Source organism: Aptenodytes forsteri, unplaced genomic scaffold (genome assembly GCF_000699145.1).
Source record: "Aptenodytes forsteri isolate BGI_AS27 unplaced genomic scaffold, ASM69914v1 Scaffold361, whole genome shotgun sequence".
In the NCBI taxonomy this organism is placed as follows: Eukaryota; Metazoa; Chordata; class Aves; order Sphenisciformes; family Spheniscidae; genus Aptenodytes; species Aptenodytes forsteri.
Window position 1 is genome coordinate 1,270,566 of NW_008796212.1, and position 23,343 is coordinate 1,293,908.

The 23,343-nt window shown below is 44.2% G+C and overlaps 1 protein-coding gene across 1 annotated transcript in view; it reads left to right on the plus strand.

Moving 5' to 3' along the window:
• Positions 1-21,933, plus strand: part of LOC103906405 (lethal(3)malignant brain tumor-like protein 4) — a 40,253-nt gene extending 18,320 nt beyond the window's left edge. The window contains exons 12-21 of the mRNA XM_019474383.1: positions 1,355-1,440; positions 5,247-5,357; positions 7,439-7,553; positions 7,669-7,768; positions 8,610-8,789; positions 10,455-10,586; positions 10,985-11,046; positions 13,463-13,629; positions 18,206-18,268; positions 21,676-21,933. Coding sequence (XP_019329928.1) covers positions 1,355-1,440; positions 5,247-5,357; positions 7,439-7,553; positions 7,669-7,768; positions 8,610-8,789; positions 10,455-10,586; positions 10,985-11,046; positions 13,463-13,629; positions 18,206-18,268; positions 21,676-21,804 — 1,145 coding nt within the window. The 3' untranslated portion in view covers positions 21,805-21,933. The remainder of the gene's footprint in view (positions 1-1,354; positions 1,441-5,246; positions 5,358-7,438; positions 7,554-7,668; positions 7,769-8,609; positions 8,790-10,454; positions 10,587-10,984; positions 11,047-13,462; positions 13,630-18,205; positions 18,269-21,675) is intronic.
• The last annotated feature ends 1,410 nt before the right edge of the window (positions 21,934-23,343 follow it).

Genomic DNA, 23,343 nt, shown 5'->3' on the forward strand with positions numbered 1-23,343 from the left:
GAAATTTTTTACGCTGAGGGTGGTGAAACACTGGCACAGGTTGCCCGGAGAGGTGGGGGGTGCCCCATCCCTGGAAGCATTCCAGGTCGGGTTGGACGGGGCTCTGAGCAACCTGATCTAGTTGAAGATGTCCCTGCCCACGGCAGGGGGGTTGGACTAGATGGCCTTTAGAGGTCCCTTCCAACCCAAACTATTCTATGATTTCATAGATGGTAAGATGGAATTTCTGGAAATGAAGGAGTAACTGAAGCCACATCTCTTTGTGCTGCACTGGAATTCAGTAAATGAAGAGAATGTTGGCAAATGAAAAAGGACAGAACCTACAGGAAAATCAATGTTGTTTTCAGGCCTTGGAAGTGCTCGTTCACCTTAAAAATAACAAAAATTAAAAAACTATGTCTGCTGTTTGCTAGATTGACAGCCCTGGAGCAAGAATTTCTGTAATTACTGCGTATCAAGTTTAGCAGAGTGGGTGGCGCTACAAGATCCCTCTGCATTGGAGGAATTAGCCTCTGTGCCTTTGCTGCAGGTGCAAAAGGGGTTGTAAACGCTTACTCTACAGCAACACCACATCTGTTCCTGCTCCTGGAACGTGCAACAGGGCTGTGGCGCGCAGCTCCCCTACTCATATCACGATTGCCTGTGCCCCTAGCAGAATCTGCAGTCAATTCTGATTTCTCTGCTGAGAGATTTATGTGTAGCAATTTGCAGACTGTCCTATGCATTTAGTCATTGTGCCCTCCTGCCAAAAGGAAACAATACTGAGGCTAAAAAATACTGAAATAGGAAGGGGAAAAAAAGTAGAGCAGTTTCTTAAATGTAGCTTCCAGGGAGAGACATCCCATTGTTGTTAGAGTACCACACCCATGGAGGTGTCTGAGATTATGGTAACGGCGATGGAGCCTTTTATCTCCAGTCTGCTAGTTTTACTCAGCTATGGGTGAGTAAGTAGCAGGAGACGAGAAGTTTCTACAATCTTGTGGGCACTCACACATAGAATAGTTAATAAAATAGGAAATTAATTTAGTGATGCCATTGCACATCACAGAATCCTCTGACTAGCTCTTAATTAGCAGCTTTCTCTAGAGAATAAGCATTGATTCAAGCTGTACAGAAATGAACTCTTCAGGTTTTTCAGGTCAGGGTTAAAGCCCTGTGTAGAAGCTAGGGAAACTTGCAGTGCTGCTGTGTGTGTGGTAAGTGGTGTGTATGAATAAACAGACCACTTTCCAGTGCCATCCATTGTAAGTGCTAAATTAACATAATAGCCATGTGTTACATAGCTGCTTTTCTGTTGTTTGTAACAATAAATGTGTGTTTTTCTTACTTAAATGTTAATTTTCTGTTTTTTCAGGATACAAGGATTCCAAAGCCTTCTCATGGGAGAAGTACTTGGAAGAAACTAATTCCCAGGCGGCCCCAGCAAGAGCGTTCAAACTGGTTGGTGAATCTCTTTGATTGTCCTAGATCAGGAGGGTAGGGGAAACTGCTGTTATCTACCCTTTCTTGCTAGATGCTTTATTTGATGGTGGTTCACCATGTCTGTGCCAAGGGGGTGAAACTGGGGTTTTTACTTTAAGACCATCTCTCACTGCTGCTAAACACACAGCAGACTACAAGATCTTTTTTTAAAAATGCCATGAAAAGCTGTCTTGGAAAGGATTTTTGACTAAACATCTTCACTTGCTCCATTAGCAGAATTAAGGAAAGAGCCTTCAGTCCACACAGATAATTGTAGCTTTCAGAGGAATGTGTGAAGGGCAGTACCTTGCCTCAGAGAGGGCGTGGAGAAGAGAAAGAGCTGGTCTTCTGCTCGAGGTCTGACTGTGAGGGCAAAGGTGATCTCCCAGCTGACATCTGAGCAGGACTGATGCTGGTTGAACAGACTTTCCAGACTCTCCCTTCATGGGGCTCAGAAGTGGATATCACTGGCCTGCAACTGGCGACATTTGGTGGGGAAGGGAGGAAGGGGTGGTGTGTGTGTGTGCGTTTGAGGGGGAATGAGAAGTGTGCAGTTCCTCCGTCAGGTGTCCCCTCCGCATGAAGTTTTAAAAACTTCTCTAAAATATTTTCACCTTGCAGTTGTGCAAATCCTTCTTCCTCTGGTCGGTGAGGCTGGAATTAAGGTAGAGTGAGAAGTTCCTATCAAGGACTTAGATGTTCTAATATAGATCTTAGTTCTTCTAGGGAGGAGCCAGCTGTGCCCTCCACAGAAATAAGCATACTAACAGATGATAGAGCATCTCTGCCAAACTCCTAGATGGAGTAAGATCATCCTGGAGACTAAATCTGAAGATGGTTCTCTCAACCTTGGGAGCATGAGCTTTTGTTTCTTACATTGGAGTTCAGTGCATTTATCTGGAAGCTCGCTGTGAGCAGAAACAAAATAAAAGCCTTTAAAATAGCTTAAAAAACCCCCCATACTTTAAAGTTGATTTTTTTTTTCTTAGCAGCTTCTTCCACACTGCTGGCTCACCTTGCTAAACTTTGCAATATGTTTAAAAACTTTTCTGTGCCATCGTGACACTTGGCTTGATTCCTTTCGATGAAGTTAGCATTGCAGGTTGTCCTGGTTTCGACCTGGTTTCATACCTGCTGCCCGTATATTTTGTTGTTAAGCTCTTTGGGACTGAGGAGGAAAAGCAATCAGGGAGGCCTCAGATAAGGGAGGTAAAAATCCAGCCAGACAAGTTTGATAATTGCTAGATTTCAGCAAGTGTCCATTTGAAGTTGTTGTAGGTTGCAAGGTGGGTGTCAGGGAATAGGAAGAGGCTGGTTTTGCCTCTTCAGAGAACTGTAAGGCCACAGCTGGAGTTACCTGCAGCACAGTTGAACTCCAAAACATCCCTTGGATTAAGGTTTTCCAGAGTTGGGCAGACAGCATCTTCGATCATGCCGTGCAGCATGTGAAGCACCTCGGAGCCAGTGTGCAGGATAATGAGTGAAGCTTGTCAGTAGGACACATTTGTTGCCCCCAGGGTAGGCTCAGCCTTTTTCTGAGCTGTGCTTGTAAAATCCCAACAGTGCTGGAAAACGGGAAGCTTCAGAATATGAGGAGCGAAAGAATGCAGCAATTGGTCTTCTACACAATAGAGGAACAATAGAAGCAGTTTTGTAGAGACAAATATTTTGGAAAGATAATAAAACTCTTCATGATACAAAAAGAAACACTGAAGTACGACCTACTTAAAACTCCCAGTCCTAAATCCTCAGTAATCTGTCATTACGGCATTCTTTCCACAGATTTTCTGAATATAAAATGTGTTGAGAAACGTCACCCGAAGATAACAGGGCTTTGCTCAGGACAGGGAGCCTTTTCAGTACCGAGAACTCCCTTTTTTGGGTTCTTACAAAGTGAATTATCTTCCCAAGGGGGAATGCAACTGCCTTGTCTGCCTCTTTTCCTGTTTTACGTACATCTCTGCAGCTATTGTTTTGCTCTTTCAGGTATCTGGCTTTGAGAGAATAGTAGAAGGGCCAATTCTGGCTCTCATGAAACTCCAGAATATAAATCAGCATCCAAGACTGTGTTTCGAAAATGAGACAGGAAAAAAAAAAGGCATTTGATATATCAACAGTTAATAGAACTCTTTCAAGATCAAACCTCGTTATTTTTCTGGCTCGGTTGGTCTGAAGTGCAAATACATGGCACATTTATTGATTTTTTTTTTTATTATTATTATTATTATTCCAGCTAGCAATTACAGGAAGTCAGTACATAAAAATATGGGTTGAGAGCCAGAACAGGCATTTCTCACTGAATTAGTTTTTAACAGTTTTCAAGAGCTGTCTTAGGTAGTCTGGAGACACTGATCATCAGCACAAATAGCAGATCTTGTGTCTGGATTTCTGCCTTCTCCTCCACCCAAAAACGCCGGAGGAGACAGCTTGGTTAGCATCACTATTTCAGCCCATTGTCTTGGGCTGTCAATTCAAAAACATTCATAAGCTATTGCCAAAAAGGCAGCAACCCTTCAGCAAGACTTAAACAAATAGCCCTGCTCATCTTCTGGGCAGGATTTTGTTCTCTAGCACTCAGGCTCCTTCCTCAAGGAAGACGGACAAGGTTGGCTGGTTCAATAAGATGCTCTTAAACTGAAAGCAGTTTAGACTGTCTGGCTTCCGGTGTGTCGTGTGGCTGAAAGCCTGTGGATAAATGTCTGTGTCCAGGTGAAAAGACCAAAGAGAAGGAGGTTTGGAGTCTGTAATCCCCTTAGCTCAGAAGTGGACCTCCTTCCCCGCCCCCAACTACTGGCAATAAAAAGGGTAAGGAAGATTGTGAGGGAAGAGTGATTATAATCATGTTTTCATTAACCTGATCTTGTTCAAAGACGCTATTTATCATCTCTTGCTAAAATCCTGACCTTTGTGTGCAGAAGTGAAGGACGTGTTTTGAATGAGTATCCAGTGCTCCGTAACCCCCAGCTGAGAGGTCAGAGGAGGAATTTGCAGTCAGTCATTTAAACATAAATGGAAAAATTGATAAACGCTGTCTGTTACTTAGAGGTTTACATCTGTGGGTGCTGCAAAGGGCACGCATCAGGTCAAAGGACATTCTGGAGTTTTTACGAAGTAGTTTGACTGCTGGGGTTTAAGAGAAAGAGTAAGTCAGCAACTGCAGATGGGAGACTCCGGCGGCTGGAGCTGCTCTTGAGTCCCAGCACCGCAGTTCTTGGCAGTTGTCGTTAACAAGCAGATGCGATTGTTGTCATAAGCAGTAGATGGTAACCTGGTTGATGAAGGTGACTCTGTAATATCCAGATTCCAAGAAGGATGCCACACAGTGTAGTGAAGAGAGACACCACACAGTAGTGTGTTTCAGGTGTTCAGGTATGAGACAGTGGTGAACTGGCCACTGTCCTTGTCAGGTGTGAGATCATCTCTCTGCTGTGTTTGGGAGTTTTGCTGTCAGACTGTGGAATCTCTGTGTTTGTGGAGCTTGTGGTAGTATCTGGCCTTTTTTCTGTTAGGGAAGTGCCTCTTGCCCTGGCTGTGAAATGCTCCTCCGTACTGAGAAAGCTCAGACTTCCTCTCAAGTAGTTTTGGGCTGCTGACAAACAGACATCTTAATCCTCTAGGAAACTCTGTTTCTAACCTCTGAATCAGTCTGCCGTGTGAGATCAGGGGCCAAAGCTGCAAAGGCATTTGTATGGTAAATGAAAACTTCAGCGCATTTTATTCAGAGCAGGTGACTAGCTCTGAACGCCCAGACTTCTTATCATTCTGCTTACAATCCTCTCCTACAGCGTCCTGCTCACGGATTCCAAGTTAATATGAAGTTGGAGGCTGTGGACAGAAGAAATCCCATCTTGATAAGAGTGGCAACAATAGTTGACAAAGACGACCATCGCATTAAGGTATGACCTTGCTTCAAAGTGCAGAGCCCTTGTGCTGAGGAATATAGTGATTGGCAGTACAGACAAAATACCCATTTGGTATGAGGAGCAGCAAACAAGCGCCTTGCAGATGATCTAGCCTACAGGCCTGCCCAACTGGAAATTATTTCTGTTGTTTTGTCCTGTTGAAATCTGATGGAATTGCCTGGTATTGTTAGTTACTGTTTTAGTGTAACTATTTTGAAATAACATTTGACAACATGATTTTCCATCTCTTAGCAGTTTCTGTGTGATCTGTGCGAGTGAAGGCAGCATTAATGTTCTGCTGGTGGGAAGCTACGTGACTTTTTTTTTTTCCTAGCACACTTAAAGGAAAACCCAAAGCAAGTTAAACCCTGGTACATGTGGGAAGTGGCTTCATTCTCCAGTGTAAATTTTTTACATAAATGGATTTTAACTAATTCTTTTCACATAAAGAAAAATCTGTTGTGTTTTGGCTTCTGAGAAATTAAGTATGAGCCAGCTAAAGTGGAGGCTGCACTGATGGAGGCTTCTTGGCCACAGGTCTCCTTCCCAAAGGATGATTATGTGGGCAGGAGTGGAGTTCGCTCCCCATTAGCCATTTGATTCTCAGTATCATTGCTGTGATTGCAAGCAAAAGTCAAGTTTTACCAATATATAGTAGCATGATATTCAGTTCACAGAATCATAGAATCATTAAGGTTGGAAAAGACCTCTAAGATCATCGAGTCCAACCGTCAACCCAACCCCACCATGTCCACTAAACCATGTCCCTAAGTGCCGCATCTACACGTCTTTTAAATACTTCCAGGGATGGTGACTCAACCACTTCCCTGGGCAGCCTGTTCCAATGTTTCACCACTCTTTCAGTGAAGACATTTTTCCTCACGTCCAATCTAAACCTCCCCTGGCGCAACTTGAGGCCGTTTCCTCTCGTCCTATCGCTTGTTACTTGGGAGAAGAGACCGACCCCACCTCGCTACAACCTCCTTTCAGGGAGTTGTAGAGAGCAATGAGGTCTCCCCTCAGCCTCCTTTTCTGCAGGCTAAACAACCCCAGTTCCCTCAGCCGCTCCTCATCAGACTTGTTCTCCAGACCCCTCACCAGCCTCGTTGCCCTTCTCTGGACACGCTCCAGCACCTCAACGTCCTTCTTGTAGTGAGGGGCCCAAAACTGAACACAGTATTCGAGGTGCGGCCTCACCAGTGCCGAGTACAGGGGCACGATCACTTCCCTACTCCTGCTGGCCACACGATTTCTGATACAGGCCAGGATGCCATTGGCCTTCTTGGCCGCCTGGGCACACTGCCGGCTCATGTTCAGCCGGCTGTCGACCAGCACCCCCAGGTCCTTTTCCGCCAGGCAGCTTTCCAGCCCCTCTTCCCCAAGCCTGTAGCGCTGCATGGGGTTGTTGTGGCCGAAGTGCAGGACCCGGCACTTGGCCTTGTTGAATCTCATCCAGTTGGCCTGGGCCCATCGATCCAGCCTGTCCAGGTCCCTCTGCAGAGCCTTCCTACCCTCGAGCAGATCAACACTCCCGCCCAACTTGGTGTCGTCTGCAGGTTCATACATTTGTTTGAAACTTTGCCACATAGACAGCCCAGTAGCCTTTAAACTGCAATGATCCTTGGTCTCTGTTAACCTGACCTGGATCTGAGCTAACTATTACTAGTCCCTTTGTCCAGCAGAAAATTCTAGCTTGTTCACTGCAAAACTCACCAAACCTGTTGGCTTTTATGGTGTTTTGGGATCCTCAGAAAACAAAACAATTAAATAAGCAATTGTGTTTGCATAGATTTAGTCTTTTGAGTGTAGAGTGTGTTGGAGCACCCCATGGTCTGTGCTTTCTTGCAGACCCTGTGATTTGACTGTGTCACCAGAATCTGGTTGTTCTGTAAAACACAGGTGCAGGGGTCAGGAAAACAAGTAGTTACACTGAGCACAAGGGACGATTGTGCTTGACTGAAAGATTGAATGAATCAGCCCCGAGCTGAGCAAGGTGAAACAAAGGGGGAAGTTAAAATAAAAGCTGAGTCATGTCCTTAACTGTATCTCTCACTGAGACTGTGTGCTTCTTTTAGATACATTTTGATGGTTGGGACCATAATTACGATTTCTGGGTCGATGCAGACAGCCCTGATGTTCATCCGGTAGGCTGGTGTGCAAAAACTGGACATGCTTTGCAAGTCCCTCTAGGTAAAGTAGATGACATTACATTGTTACGTTGAATAATTTTCCTAAGTGCAGTCTGCTCTTCAGATGCAGGGAGCGTTTTACAAATCTGTTTTAACTTTTTTTTTCTTATTACCAGGTGCTGTTGATCGAGTGGGAACAGTGGGACAAGCGTGTCCTACTCCAGGCTGCCACGGTATCGGTCATGTCAGGGGACCACGATATGGAACACATTATACGTATGTATATGAGATCTTCTTATAACGGTTCTGCCTGCGAGAGCCTGACTGCTGACAATAATAATAATGCAGCAACAAGCACCTGCACTGCACTGAAATTATCTCAGGGTGTTTATTCTGGTGATAGTTATAACTGCAATTGCAGCTCCCTCTTGTGTCTAAATGTGCTGTTTCATCATAAATTCTGTTTATACCAGTATAATCATTACAACTGCAATGCAATCCAACATAGATTAATTCACTCCAGTTTCCACATTCCCGCATTACTGAAGGAATTTGTTTTGTAAAATAACATACCCAAGAACAGCATGCAAGGAGACAGTTAAAGAAGGAGAGAGTGTGGATAGATTATTAAAGTGTAAGAGTGAGGAGAGCTAGCTAATGTTTTGTGCTCTGCCTTTTGATTTCTTATGTGCTCTTGGAAAAGGAAGGTTTTTCTTGATTAAACTATTTTAAAGAGCAAGAAAACAATCTCAGATGGGAGGTCTGAAGGTCTAGTAGTATATAATGTGGTAAAGGGCTTTGAATTTTTCAGAGTGAAAGTTGCAGGACTCTCTTATTTCATGAAATATTGTTCAGACAAGCAGGTTACAGAGGAAGAGCTCTTGTTCTCTGAGGTAACTCTAAAAATATGACTTTGGTTTCTGATTCTGCCATGTAGTCCCCTGCTTGCCCACACCCAAAGCTGGGTAATAACATCTCCCTGAGTGTTTTTGGCCTCACTCTTTCTGGGTTTGTTGATGGATATGTCTGCCTGAGGCTGGTAAGACTGTATGCATCGTTCTCTCTCTCTCTCTCTCTCTCTCTCTCTCTCGTTTTTTTCTTTTTTTCTTTAACACAGGTTAGTTGGCTGCCCATATTCTGATGTGAACCTCAACAGAGAAAACTTGTTACAGGACCGCCTGAGTGGGGAGAGACCTTCCCCTAGCAATAGCATGCAGAAAGCCAAGAGGCTGGAGACTCCTGCCCCATTTCTGTTGGGAGCAGGAGAGTCTTCTCAGGAGGACTCTCCACAATCCAGGTGAGCTGAACCCTTTTCTTGGGCAGGTACTGGGAAGCAAAACCATTTTACAAGGCTGAAAAACACAGGAGTTGGCAGAGAAGCAGCAGAGCATTGAGTTCATCTGTCTGTAATACTGACCCATGCCCCAGACACTCTTAACCCAGAGCAGTGCACTTTTATATCCTCATATGCCTTAATAGGTTTCTTGATTCCTTAATCCTGCTGCTCTGGTCACGTTCCAACAAAGGAAATTGCATTCTGTCTCCATAAATTTTTCCTTGCTGTTTCAATTTAAAATATATTCTTTTCCTTCGTTTCCTGTCCTAAAACTGTCAAGCAAGGTTATTTTGCGCTATTAAACTGTAACTGCAATCCACCCCAGAGTCGGCTGCATTACACTGGTAGACGTAATCATAGAATCATAGAATAGTTTGGGTTGGAAGGGACCTCTAAAGGCCATCTAGTCCAACCCCCCTGCCGTGGGCAGGGACATCTTCAACTAGATCAGGTTGCTCAGAGCCCCGTCCAACCTGACCTGGAATGTTTCCAGGGATGGGGCATCCACCACCTCTCTGGGCAACCTGGGCCAGTGCTTCACCACCCTCAGCGTAAACAATTTCTCCCTTATATCTAGTCTAAATCTACCCCCCTTTAGTTTAAAGCCATTCCCCCTTGTCCTGTCGCAACAGGCCCTGCTAAGACTTATATGTGTATCACTTGGCAGACAAGTTGAGCTCCTTCAGATATTTTTTCTTACATGAAAATCTTGGAATTGAGTATCATTGAAGCAAACTGTGTATTAGTTCTTGGACTGCAGGAGGCAGTTAAAGTGTGTCATGGGACAGACCTGGACATGAAGGCTTTTATTATTGTCGCCTTTAGTCTGTACAAATCCAGTCTCACTAGAGCAAACTCCAGCAATACTTTTGGTCTTTGTTGTATATGAAGGCTTACATACATTTTAAAGTTCATTTGTTTTCCTTAGATTTACAACATTTTCAAGATATATTTGGCCAGAAAAAAGGAATACTTCTCTCCCCTCCTCGGCATACATGGCCAAAGTTTGCCTCCTCCCATCCTAGAAATGTGCAGGGGTCTCCATTTGCTAATCTCCACACCAGAATTGATTGCATTTCAATGGCACTGTTACCATAATGCTCTCTCAGGAGCTTTGGGATTGTCCCAGAATAAATGGCATTCTAAAATTGTAATATATTTCTATTCTTCTAAGTATTTCATTTCCTGATAGTGGGAGGTCTGAATTCAGTATGCAAATCTGATAAAACCCTACTGCTTGTCCTTCCTTGGGCGACTGTGTAGCTCATTTATGCATCAAACTCAGTCATGGAGACTCTAAAATGTTATCCGGTGGTATCAAGATTCAAAAACCTTAAATCTCTTGATTTCACCGTAACACATGCTTCAGTGGGTTTCTTGTAGCTGCTGGGATCGGAGCCTCAGTCCACAGGGGCTGATTTATTTCACATTATCTCTTGCAATCCGTGCTGGAGAGTAAAAAAGCACTTTGTACTGTGCCGGTAATGATGGTGAGGGAGAGGAAAGCTTCTACCACTAGGTGGTAGTTGTTGCTGTCACTTGCAAGGAGCAGCCAGCTTTGCTCTCCTGCGGGAAAAGGGAACAGAGGATGTCAGTTTAGCTACTATCATTTATCTGTCTTTCCAGAAAATCTGCACAAGACAGTGAAAAGTCATGTCAAAGCAGTGTTCACAGTCTGTCGGAACAGTCTGAAAACAATCAAGAGAGAGACTGGGTAGAAGAGGATTCCTCTGCAGACATCAAAGCCAAACCGAAAAAGTAAATAAGATTTTTGTGATGTATTTTCATGCATTAACAGTTGTGTTTCTTGATGCTGCTGCTATGTCTGAAATACAGACCTAAATCATAACTTAGAACACCCCAATTTGATCAGAGATTTGCAGCATAGGGTTTTAGAATGACATAGTAAATCTCCTCCCTTCCTTCCATTATTTTAGGCCCTCTCTTTCCTGCAGTAAACTCAAATCTGAGTTCTAGCCATTAATTTAATAGCACAGTCCTTAGCTTAGAGAGAGAGGTCAGGGACAGAGCAGTGCTATTGCTTATTTTATGAGGGAAAAGTTTTTGGTTCCTAAAAGTCCCATTAATCTCTGTATAGAGAAGAAATTATATCAATTTGTGTATCTTTTGAAATATTTTGTAATTGATGCTTTCAGGCTTGGGTGCTCGCATGCCTATATAAAGTTCCAGCTGGTGAAACAGGAAAGCAGTGGGAAAGGTTGGTTAAATTTTACTTCTTTTTCTGTATGTGTGCATATATGTGCAATATACCACAGTCACAAGGAGCATTTAAAACTTTACAGCTTTTTTGTCTTTGATTCCACAGTCAAGAGAAAGCACATGCTGGAGGTGATGGTAACGGTAGTCTTCTTCCTTTAAAATGAGGAGGAAGGGTAAAATTACTTAGAAGTGAAATGTTTAATACTTGGTAGAGCAAAGCCTCATGTTTATTAACTGAGAAGACAAGTTTGCACCATCTCTTGTACCACTGCATACTCCTCTGAAGTGGGAAGGGGTTTTTGTTCCCCAAGCAGTTGATGACCATTCTGCTGACAGAGCCAGAAGTGACAGCAGAGACTTGGTCAAAACCTGGCAGATAGTTTAAGTTCCATCGACTTCTTTCTTTAGACCCCAGTGGGTATTCAGAAACATAAATAGAATCATTTTGGGTGGTGCCTTTTTTAAGGTTCTCCTAAGGATGACAAATAAAAAGAAAAACAATGCCTTTTTTTTTTTCCTGGTACGTGACAGGTTAAGTTTTAAGAGAAGCTTTCTGATACCACTTTAGCAAACCATATGCTTAACTTCCAGATTTACTATAAAAACCTATTTCGGAGAACTGAGCTGACCAGGCTTTTAGGAGGATTTAACATGGTAATAAGTCTCCAATCAAAAATAGCTAAGCAGGCACAAACTGGGACAGGTGCCTAGCTTTTTTTTTTTTTTAATACTCATTTTTACCTAGTGCTGCCTTCTGCAGTCAGAGCTGGAGAAGTTTGCCAGCTATGAGCTACAGTTGCAGCTGGTAGGGAAAGCTGTCTGCTTTCCCTTTGCCTTCACCTTAAACAGAAGGATGGAAATCAGTGGAGGGAAATTCTGCAATAATCCACTGACCTGTAATTTCACGATTACCCAGAGCTTTCATCCCGTCTATATTTAAACTATTAGAACACTGCTTCCTTCTCAAAGGGAAAACAATTTCTTTAGATTGTGGTTTGGATGCTTAGCCCCGAGGATTTGGGCTTAGTGAAGAAAAGGAGACAGTGTGTGATGGAAGCATTGCCCACCCAGCAGGGACGTGGCAGTATGTAAAACTCTGGGCGCAAATAGGACCTCCTGCGGCAGGGAGGTGGGGGCAAGGCCAGCTGCTGCCCCCGCCACCGGGGAGGTGGGGGAGGCAGGGGGGGAGTAGGTGACAGCCCTCCCAGGAGCAGTGTCCTGTGCCCTGTTGTCACCAGGAGCATCAGCTCCTGAACTGAGCAGTTCTTACTCAGGCTTTATTTTTTTAAATCCTCCTTCTTTGGTCTCATTATTAGAAATAGAGACCTGTATTTGATGCTGTCCCACATCCTTTAGGAGGTGGAGACAAGGTAAGGTGACACAGCTGGGGACAGGGGAGTGACCTTTCGCTAGATCAGGCTCTACCTCCAGCACTGCTTTAACTTCAGCTGGTGAGGAGCAGGCAAATCATGGAAATTTGCTTTTTCTTCATAATACTATTTTCCTTTGTGCTTTACACGTAGCAACTGGCGCACCCCGCAGATCCTTACACACCAGCCTACTAACAACCGTTTGTGCTAACACTGAGCAAACCCAGCAGAGGCGAGCGGTAGCCGTGCTGGTGCTGGGCATGCTGAACCTTTCTGAAGGCAGAAGCAAAATGGGAATTTTGTACAGTTGCCACGGGATGGCGCCGGGCAGCCTGCGCACCCTGCACACAGCCTGGCAGGGCTGGGGGCGAGGGGACAGCACCCGTTAACTGCTCTAAACCAGAGGAATATTTCCCATCTTGTTTCCATCCTCTGCTTCGCTTCCTGTTGTATAACCAGGCAAGTCCCTGTAGGACCATGACTCTGCACTACTCGAGTGATCTCATTAGGGAGGGGTGATTTCTTCCTTTTTTTGCCTTGACTTTTAAAGCTTCCGTCACTTGACACATGAGGAGGGAGTTGATGTCTGGAGGTAACGTGCAGCAGTCCTGGCCTGGGAGTCTCCTGGGGAGGTGGCGAGCCCAGGCCATCAGCTGGCATGCGTAGCGCTCTTCGCAGGCTGGCTACAGCTGTGAGCTGGAACAACGCCATTAGTTTCCAGCCGAAGATGCTGTTACCAGAACTCCTCCACCTTGTCAATAAAACGCTGCAAACATCTTGTCTGTTAGCAGCATGACATCATTTTCCAGGGAAGAAGCTAACGATAAAGCCTCCAGCCTGGCAATCTTATCTTTTTTTTTTCTTTATCCTTCTCAGGAGGGTGGGAAGAACGCCCTGAAAGCTCAGCGTGCCATGCAGTAGCCGTGCCTGGCCGTCTGCTCGCCCTGCCTTGCTTTTCCCTCCAGAGTGTGACCCTTCCTTCTGCTTTGTTGTAATTGTTCCTACTTGAAGCCTCGCTCTGACTTGTCTCGTTTCTTTTTCCAGACCCTGATTTGGATCTCCAGCAGGCCCTCCACCAGTCCATCTTCATGCCTTCCCTGGCCTCTAACCCGACCCACCGCCTCCATCTCTGCTGGGAGCAGCACTGCAAGCTCTTGCCAGAGGTCTCGGGCCTCACGGCCAAACACGTGGCCAAATGGACTGTGGAAGAGGTGAGTTACCTGTTCCCTGTTCTGCTCTCTTGGGGTGCGGGAATGACAGAGCCCTCCTCTTCTGGAGTGCTAATTGGAAGACGTCTTTATTTTTTTCCTTTCCTAGGCAATGTTTTTCTGTTTGCTTTGCATATGCCATAGCTGACTCAGCTAGAAGTTATACCCAAGTCCCTTTATAAGGGAGGGGAAGGATCCCTATTAACCCTCTGGTGTCCACGGCTTATTTCCCTGAACAGGATTCCCTCCCTTTCTTTGTTTTATTTACCACCTGATCTTTTAGTCCTCAGGCCTGAAACATAATTCTGACAGCAGATTCCGTTTCTCTCTGATCTCCCTCCCCCTCTCCTGTGACTTTGCTGCTGATTCACTTTTACATTGCAGATAATTCCGAACTGCACTGTGCATGCCCACTCCTCCTGCGTCTCCCTGGCTAATTCCCCTGGAACAAAACTGCCCACAGCCTGACCTGATTTCTGACAGGGGTGGCTGTGCAGCTGGGGATATGTCTCTGCAGTCCCAGCTCTTGAGATGTCTCCTGTAATTAGGTGGCGTGTGAAAAAGCCGGTATCTTTTGTGTGCTGAGTAGTTGGTTTTTGCCTCGATGCCTTGGGCATAAATAATATTTGTATCTCCACTTGGGAAGTTGTGACAATTTGGATCCTGGCACTTAATCACAGGCCATTTAATTCAAGAGAAATGTGCTGTAATGTTGCGCTTGCAAGGATGTAGGTAGTTTGCAAAGCAGGAAAAAGGTGCCATTCTTCATGATGCATAGAGGATCTTCAGAGACTTTTAGAAAGTGCATTTTCCCTAAGTGCCTCTTACATCAGACAAATCCAATCTTGACTTTGCTCTTCATGCTGGAGGACTGCTTAGGAGTCTGGTGGGATTGCAGTATCACAGAAAACGGGAACCACAGCAGTTGTGAAGGGGTTAGAGCAATTAGTGGGGCTGTTTTAAAACTTGGTCCTTTTTTGTTGGTTGGGTTTTTTTTTTTTTGTAATGAAAATGTGTTTGAATTAAATTCATAGCAAGGAGGAAAAAAACCCTCTGAAAGATGTGCTGTTCATATCATTCTTTTGAGAAAGCTTCTAATGATTTTTCCAAAAGGTCTTTTAGAAAAATAGTAAAGGCAGAAGCAGTTAATCCTCTGACATGAAAATCAGAATCTCTTTCTTTTGGATAAAACATGGAGTCCGGTTCATGGAAGAACAGAGTCGGGATACAAGCCAAACAAAATTTGTCCTTTGCAGTTGACCTTTAAAGCAACTGCTGGGTAAATTTAACTGGGATATTAGTTTGATAACAGATGAATGTAAGCAGGGACCACAGAGCATGAATGCAGGGCACTCTGGATATAGTGATTCAAAACCCAGAATACACTGGACTGCGCTCTGCGCTGCAGCCTGAAACAACTGGTGAAGTTTCAACTGCCAGTAGGAGTGTGAATGGCACATCAAAAAGATGAGTGGCAGCACCACAATGGACTGGCTAAATTCATTACAGGTTTTGTCTTGAATTTCAGTAAAGTGGATCTGGTTTTGCAAATTATGTTCATCACAAATTCCCACAGGAATCAATTTGGCCTCTGTATGAATACTTGCAGGATCAGCGTGTGCAGTGAAATGTAGCCGCAGGTCTGGAAGATGAAAGCAGCAGGACTTTCTGTGTTTTAGTGAGTCCAAAGTAGATCTGACCTGTCGGCATTTGGGCTCCTAACATCTTCCTACAGGGCAAACATTTGCCTTTGGGTTGTGCTTTGAACTCTGCTGCACAAAGGAGGCCATTCTGCTGATCTGAAACAAGAGCAATGGGGGTGTAAAATTCTCCTTTGGTTTCAGACTGAAGAACTGTTTTTATTTTATAAAACCCACATTAAGGAAAAAAAAGTTGCTTTAATTCTCTGTTGGTTGAGAACAGCTGAAATGGCAGAGCAGCAGGAGTATTTAGGGGGCCTCAAGCTAAGAAACTCTTGGTAACACTGAACAGTCAACAAGGGTAGTTACTTTAATGCAGCTTTGTTATTTATTGAAAGCTTCCTGTCATGTTTTCAGAGCACAGCTAGTGAAGTATATTGAATCACAGAAGAATATTAATATGTGCTAGATTTGTTTTGTTCCTTAGTTAAGCCTGCATCAGATGCTAATACCTTGTGGGGGGACTGTCCTTGTGCTAATTGTTTGTGGGTTACTAAATCCCAGTTAAACCCAGCTCCTCTCTGCATAGTCTCACGAGGTGTTGTCAGTTCTGCTGTAGCTTGATATTAAAGGGGTGCTGTATGAGGCTACCTTCCAAGTTCACCCAAGAGGTATACCAATACTGTGCTGATTTCAGTATATCATGCACATCTGGGATTGCATCAGCACCTTCCGTATGGGTTGCATGGAGTTTCTAAGGTGTTCTCAGAACTACATAAAGCTCTTTTTCAACCTCCTTCCCTTTACCAATATGCAGTCGTAGTGTAAGACGCTTCCACCAGATAGTTCTGTGAGCATTGAGGTTGTTATCAGCAGGAAGGGCAGGCAGGCATTCACCTCCTCAAAGGAAAAGCCCTGATCTGCCTGATCCCACTGTGCTCCTAACCTGTCTGACACGTCTCCCACCCTGATCTTGAGCCCCTCCAGCCTCACCCTTTCCCTTGGTTCAGGGCTTCATTGCCACCGTTGTGGGGCTGCGTTGGTTTCTTCTAGCCCATGGTGTTACTGTGTTTTGGCCTTGTGCACCCGAGCCTCCCTTGTCCCTCAACTGCCACGTCTTGGTCTGGGGACTCTTCCCCCAGCAGTGATGGGCCAGGCAGGTCACTGCGGCTCAGTGGAACCCAGGGGCTGGCTCGCATCCTGGGGACCTTCTCTCCTGTATTCTTCTCCTGCATCCTCCTTCCCTCTCTTTTCCTCATTTCTGGTAAACTCAGGACTCCTGTTTGTTTAAAAGGCCACTCCTGTGGCGCAGAGTGCTTGCAGTGTACGTACAAATGACTTCTGGGACAGATCAAAGGCTCGTCACTCAGTGTCCGTGACAATAGCCAGCAGCAATTGTGCAGGGAAGGACACAGGAGCAAGGCGAGCTTAGATCATTCCCTGGAGATTTCTACCAGCCTCTCAATACCATAGGCACTAAAGAGCACTTACCGTCTTGCCCCCAGGGGTCCAGCTGTCTCTTAAATTCTGGAATTTACCAGACCCTGCAGAAGGATTTTCATTTGTGTTTTAATTATAAAGGGGGGGGGGGCAGGGTGCAAAGGGAAAGTAGTATTTTGTTATTTGTTTATAACAGGAGTTTGGAGTTCTACAGAAGAAAATTTGGAGACACTGCCTGATGGAGATGTGGATTTTAGGGGGTTCCCTTTAAGATGGAGCTGTCCCTACTAGCAGAAGATAAGGGCGAAACATGAGAGGGATGCTCTGCTTTTAGATTACATAACAGAAACAACGGGAGTCAGAGCTGTTCACCAAAAAACAGCTTCTGCCAGGGTAGAGCAAAACCGGAGGGCACGCTGACAGCTCCCTTCCTGCGTGGTCGGAACTGGGGAAAGGGAATGAATAGTCAAGTGGTGGGATCAGCTGGAGATGCAGTGACACGATTTAGGAGAGAGTCTGACAATCGTGAGTTAAAGGGAAGCTCGTATTTGACAGTGACCCCTCCTAACTGTTTGTCTGTTTGTGTTCATGGGAGAAATGTCACATCTGTAATAACTCAAATGAATATGCCTCATGAAACAGAGCTGTTCCTGCAAGGGAGCATCCAATTAGCATGAGATGTTTGATCTGATTACGCCTCAACATACAAATCTTCTATAAACCAGTGAAGCTACAGCTGGAGAAGACAATACATATTAAGTCATCCTCCACTGCGTTCAGGACTGCTCCTCGCACTACTTAGTGTTATATAATGTAATCCAAGGGCTGCTTGCATGTCTCCAGGGAGATTATTCCAAATGTTAACAGATTTCCTGCTTTGAAAGGTTTTCCCTAATGCGAAATGTAAAATTAACTTTTACTTGTTTAATCCTGTTGGTTCCATGGATCCTGTGCACCCACCACGGATTAAATAAAACCAAAAGTCCTTTCCTTCCCAGTTCTTCTGCCTTCTGTATGTTGGTAAACCAGCGGTGCTCATTCCGTTGGTTTATCTTGTCTCTTAAAGGCATGTCATCATGGGAAACTGTCTAAATCCTTTTTTCTTTTCAATGTTACTTTCCAGCAGCACTGTAAAGAAAGTGAAGTTGTGGATGGGTTTAAAATAGACTAGCCATATAGGGCTTTTAGTCTGTAAAAATATTTTGATATTTTATAAAGATCCTTTTGAGCAATGGAGAAACTGGACTTTTACAGAAAGATAAATGGACAAAAGGCAATATGGAAAGTATTATAGGTAACCAGAGTATGCTTTGCAGGGGTGTTGCAGCAACAACCCAGTAATGTTTTTCATATATACCCTCTATTTAATGGGAGAGTTGTAAGTATTAAATTTTTTTAAATTCTTGCATATAGAACTCATATACAGAAATATGACCTTTTTTCTTGATGGTATCCCATTTTAATTGTCCGTATTTCTCTTTTCCCAAATGTAATTCCAGGTGGTAAGCTTTATCCAGCGTTTACCTGGTTGCAAAGAACAAGCATCTGTTTTCAGGGAAGAGGTAAGTCAAGTCTGCCCAAATCCTGTGCTGTGCCACTGGCGGGTCCGATGGCAGCAAGGTGGTTTTGTACCCCTGCTACTCTGGAGTTACAGTGCAGAGAGCATAGACATGCTCAGACTTGTCATTAAAGAGCCTGTGGCATTTAGGAGGCAGCTTCAGCATCAAGCTGAATTCCAGCATGGCTAATTGCATTCTGCTGCTTTAAATTTCCCCTGCAGTTCCAGTCACCGAGCTTATGCTTAACATCCTGTCTTGGACTATTGTGCAGTGGGTTTGGCATCGTTATAGAGATGTCCTGTTGGAATGGTGCAATGAAGATCTCATCTGCTCCCTCTAATGAGCACATATGCCTGCTTCTCTTGGTGAGGCTGGCAGTCGTAGGGTTTCCCAGGAATCGCTGGCTTCCCCCATGGGCTGAGGTGAGAGCAGGAGGGGAAGCTTTCCTTGAACAAGCAGTGGTTGGGAAGTCAGAGCATCTCCTGTGTGCAGTGTGTCCTGTCTTTGCTGCCACATGCTGGGCTGGACTCTGTTCCCTGGTTGTGGTGCGTTCACCGTGGCTTCTGAGAAACCGCAGCTAGCGCAGGATATGGTTGTCCTCTTTCTTAGCACACTTCTTTGCGTGGATCATAGACACTTGGGCTCTGTTGAGTGCTTTGGCTTCCAGTTACATTGCAGGTACGACCTGGAGATTCTTTATGAGCCCCTGATAAATTTGCACAGACATACCTCCCCTTCCATCATCACAGGTCTACTGCTTTGATTGTAAGAGCTTGAGGGAAGAGGTTGTACCTTCTCTGTTCGGTGCGGCGCTGAGCGCACCCTCTGTACTGAGGAAAAGCATTGCACATTGTAGCGACTGTAAAGGGCAGGTTCGTAATAGATGACTGCTCCCCAGAGCTGGCTTCCTTTCAGGATGAATCAGGCTGTAGTGCATTTTATGGGATTTATGTATCTGTATTTTGTTTTCCCTTGTTTTAAAAAACATGCACACACACGAAATACAAAGCAAAAGAAATGGAGGCTTGCAAAAAGCACTATTCACAATGTAACAATATAGTGGAATACTCTTTAACTGAATATAGTGGGAATAATGAAATTTATTCAAATGAACCAATCTTTCAGTGTAGCTGAGTGTAAAAGGCGCATCCTGATTTCTAGTGACAATGTATTCAGAGATGAGAGTTCGGTAGGTAAGATGTAACTAGCAAATCTCCTAATGAATCTGACCATTCACAATGTATTTTATTTCTTCTAGCTGTAATTTAAATGGGTCCTGAACACAGTGATTGCTTTCTGGTTCAGAGAGCGGATAGCCATGTTCTATTTTAATACCTTACTTTCTGCAGCCTCAGAGTATGATTCCCTATGCCAAATGAGAGGGGCTTGGGTTGTTTTTCAGGTTTATGCTCAAACCAAATTGTCAGTTTGAAATTAAAACCCTTTTAGCAGTTTGGCTTTGGCCAGAATTCAGGTGTGAGTGACGGGACTGCTGAGCTCCACTCACATTGTCCATTAGCTGTAATCAGGCCTTTGAGTGCTCACCATTTAGGATAAATAAATCCCTTGCAGACTTCTCTTGGCGGGGGGAGAGGGATAAGTTGCTGCTTACATTAGGAGCGAAGAGAACAAATTGTGCACAGAATTTTAAAAACCATCCAAATAAGATGGAACAAAGAAATGAATAATAAAGCACAGGCACTGGTATTGTGCTTGTTTCTAGGTCCGGTTCAGGGAAGGTCTGTTTAAAATAAGCATCTTTGAGGCAATGCAGTGAAAATGAAGCATAGTAATAATACTGGACTCAAAAACATTTTGAAACGTAGGGCTGTTTTCCAGCAGTCTTCTGCTACTCCTGACTCTTTTATTTAATTTAAGCAGCAGTCCATTTGCTTCAAGCTATTTTTAACATGTTCATTGCGGTAGTGTAGACTCTAGGCAGCTTGCAAATAAGATTCGGGGACGTTGGGTGGCCATCTGTGGACTGGGAACACTGCTGTCATTTCCAGTGTACATACTGGGAGGTTGAGTAACTTGCTAACAGTCTCTTGTGTGGTTAGAGAAGGGGAAACTCAATCTCTTGGCTCCCAGCTCTTTGCTTTAATATTATGTTTGTCCAAGTTTATTCAATGTATCTTCTTCCACCAGTCACTGACGTCCAAAAAAGTTCTAGTTAGGAAGACTACAGAAATAGAAGAATTGTTATTATGGGTGAGTTGAGTGTCCAGTGTTGTCTGCTGCACTGGTGAACATCAAGTTGAGAGGATGAGATGCTGTCAGTCCCTGTAAATGGACTTTAATGGAATAACTTAGGGAGACACATACTGTTTGTCTGTGTCCATTAATCTTTGGCTTCTTCCCTGCAGCATTTGGGGTTTATATTAATTATATTTGTGTTGTCTCTGTGGATGTTCTTGTAAACCCAAGTAAATTTTTAACCTCTTCTTAAAATAATACGTTATGATTTCACTCGCTGCTACCTAGGGCATCCTGTATTTTCACAAGGTAGTATGTTTTTCACTTGCTTACTTTGAATCTCATCGAATATCTCCTTGCTGATGGATTAGGAGAGTGTGTATATAAGTCCAGACAAATTACATGTCTTTACTATGCCTTGTTTAATATAGCATAAGATCTCTCTTACCATGTGCTAAGCAAGCCCATTTAGTGTCATTGAAAATGATTTCGCAATAGCCTACTGTTTCTCCTTTAAACAGAGACTTCTTGTCTATGGGCATAGTACGTACTAGTCATGAGAGTAGCCAGATGTTCACATCTCAGGAATTTTTCTCATCTCTAAGGTTTTTAGCAGAGCTGACCAAAAAAAGCAGAAAAAAAGCGTCTTTGGCTTTAAATTTTACCCTGAACAGCTTAACAGGAGTCAAAGAGTCTGTGCAATGACAGTATGTAATGAATGCACTAGGAAATGGTGATTTTATATTTCTAATCATCGTAGATCAGTGTAATGTATTAATTCTTGGATAGCTGCCTCCTGAAGACTCGCATTCTGGATTTCCTGATCTAATTTCTGGCCACAGATTGTGAATAGGCTGTAGGATTTTTGACAGTTGTTGGCTTTTTAGCGCAATTATAGTGAATATAAAGTCTAACGAACCAGCATCCTCCTTATGGTCTCTCCATAAGCCTTGCCCACACTCAGGCTTCTCTATTTCTAGAAAAAAAGCTGCTGGATGAGGCCTGAGACCCTTGGAAAGGGTGGCATGCCTGGACACCTCACAGGGGTGTGGGTGCCAGAACTAGGGAGAAGTACAAGGCTTCAGTCTTCAGAGCTGTGTTTGTACTTTCATTCCTCAGATCTAAGTATGTTGTTTCACTGAACGACCAGAAGTGAGAATCCTGCCTATCCTCTGATGGTAATCTTCATCTTATGTTGTGTTTCCAACCTCTAGCAGATAGATGGTGAGGCCTTCCTTCTCCTGAACCAGAGCGACATAGTTAAAATACTCAGTATCAAGCTGGGTCCTGCCCTGAAGATCTACAACGCCATTCTCATGTTCAAGTCTGCAGAAGACAACTGAGAAGAGCCCTTTGGCAGAGCCCACGAGGAACCGACGGGGAACAGATCTTCAACTGAGAGCATTACAACGTGCCGAACAGGCAGATTGGGACTCAGATGTATTTTAAGTAGAACTTATTAAAAACATTTTGAGGACATAAAAATCCTGCCACAGTCTGGAATATGGGGCAGCTTCACTTCCAAGAAGAGGATATTATTATATTTTGTAATTGAATTTGGTTTTGATATATCAATCTCTTTTTGAGATCTAGAAGAAACCTCCGGTTATAAGGGGAATCCAGGGTAACATTGGTGGAGCTGCAATAGCAAGAAGGCTATGAGTAAAATGACTGCTGTGTCCAATGATAGTGCCTGAAAGAGAGACTGAGTTATCACCAGCATGTTTAATATATTCTGTATATATAAAAACTCTGAAAAGAGAGTAAGAAAATAGGAAAAAGATGCACTTCAGAGCAATTCACCTGTATCCTTCAGTGCTGACCTTTTCAGGACTGATTTTTAAATTCCAGTTTCTCCTGCTGATCCTAGTTGTTCTAATACCCTTGGCTATTGGGCTGCTTACACCACAGCAGAAAGGTACCATGGGCAAAGGGTTTCCATCAGTGATGACTTGCATCGTTTCTGGTAGCAAGCAAAATGTTCTCATTCGTGCCACCAGACAGTGGGAAGCAAGCCCTGTGTAGATAGGCTTTGGGTAGGCAAAGATCTCTCATAAAGATGTCTCCCACAGGAGACAAAGATAAATATTCTAGCTGTAATTCTTCCCTTCCAATTTTGTGCAACTGCTGTCTGGACCAGGAGCATCTTATGGCAAAATAGCACAATCAGGAGCACTTGGGAGTTTGATGGGTTCATTCTTGTCCTCTCCACTGTCAGCCAAATGCGAGGAATATGAGTAGGGAACCCAGCAGTGGCCAGCATAGATGCAAACAGATTTCCTAGAAACCATTAGCTTTTAATTTTGAACAATCGAAACTCATGAACGCTTAGTGCTTTAGCCTTTTCAGCCTCCAGCTGGCCTTTGGTCTGTTCTACCGAAGAGTCAGTGTGCTGCAGCAGCAGGGCACCGGCTCCTCTGCCTCTCTAGTGGCAAGGCAGGCAGAGCACACAGGGAAGTTTGGCTGGAGGGGAATCAGGGTTTGAACAGACAGCAAAACGAGGTAAGAAGTACGTCTCAAAAGAGAGAGATGATCTGCGTCAGGGAGGAAGCAAAGCTTGTGGCTGTGTTCCTGTGCATGCAGTCTGCGCTCTCCTGGCGGTAGGGGAGCACGAGTATTTTGTGCTGCGCTGGAAGTCAAAGCATAGTTTTATGAACATGCACCTAAGACTGTAACGTCCTGGGTGGGGGATTTCCACACCGTTACTTCCAGAGCTGTCCTCTTACAATGGAAGTCCTGGGAGAAGTGGTGAGCCTTGCTGGGGCTCTGCTCAGTGTTTCCGTTCGCGCCTGGCAGCATGCTAGCTCATGACTCTTCCTCTGGCCGCTCTCCCTGATAGATATTTGGCTGTTGTGGAGTCTAGCTAGAACCGTCTTAGCTAG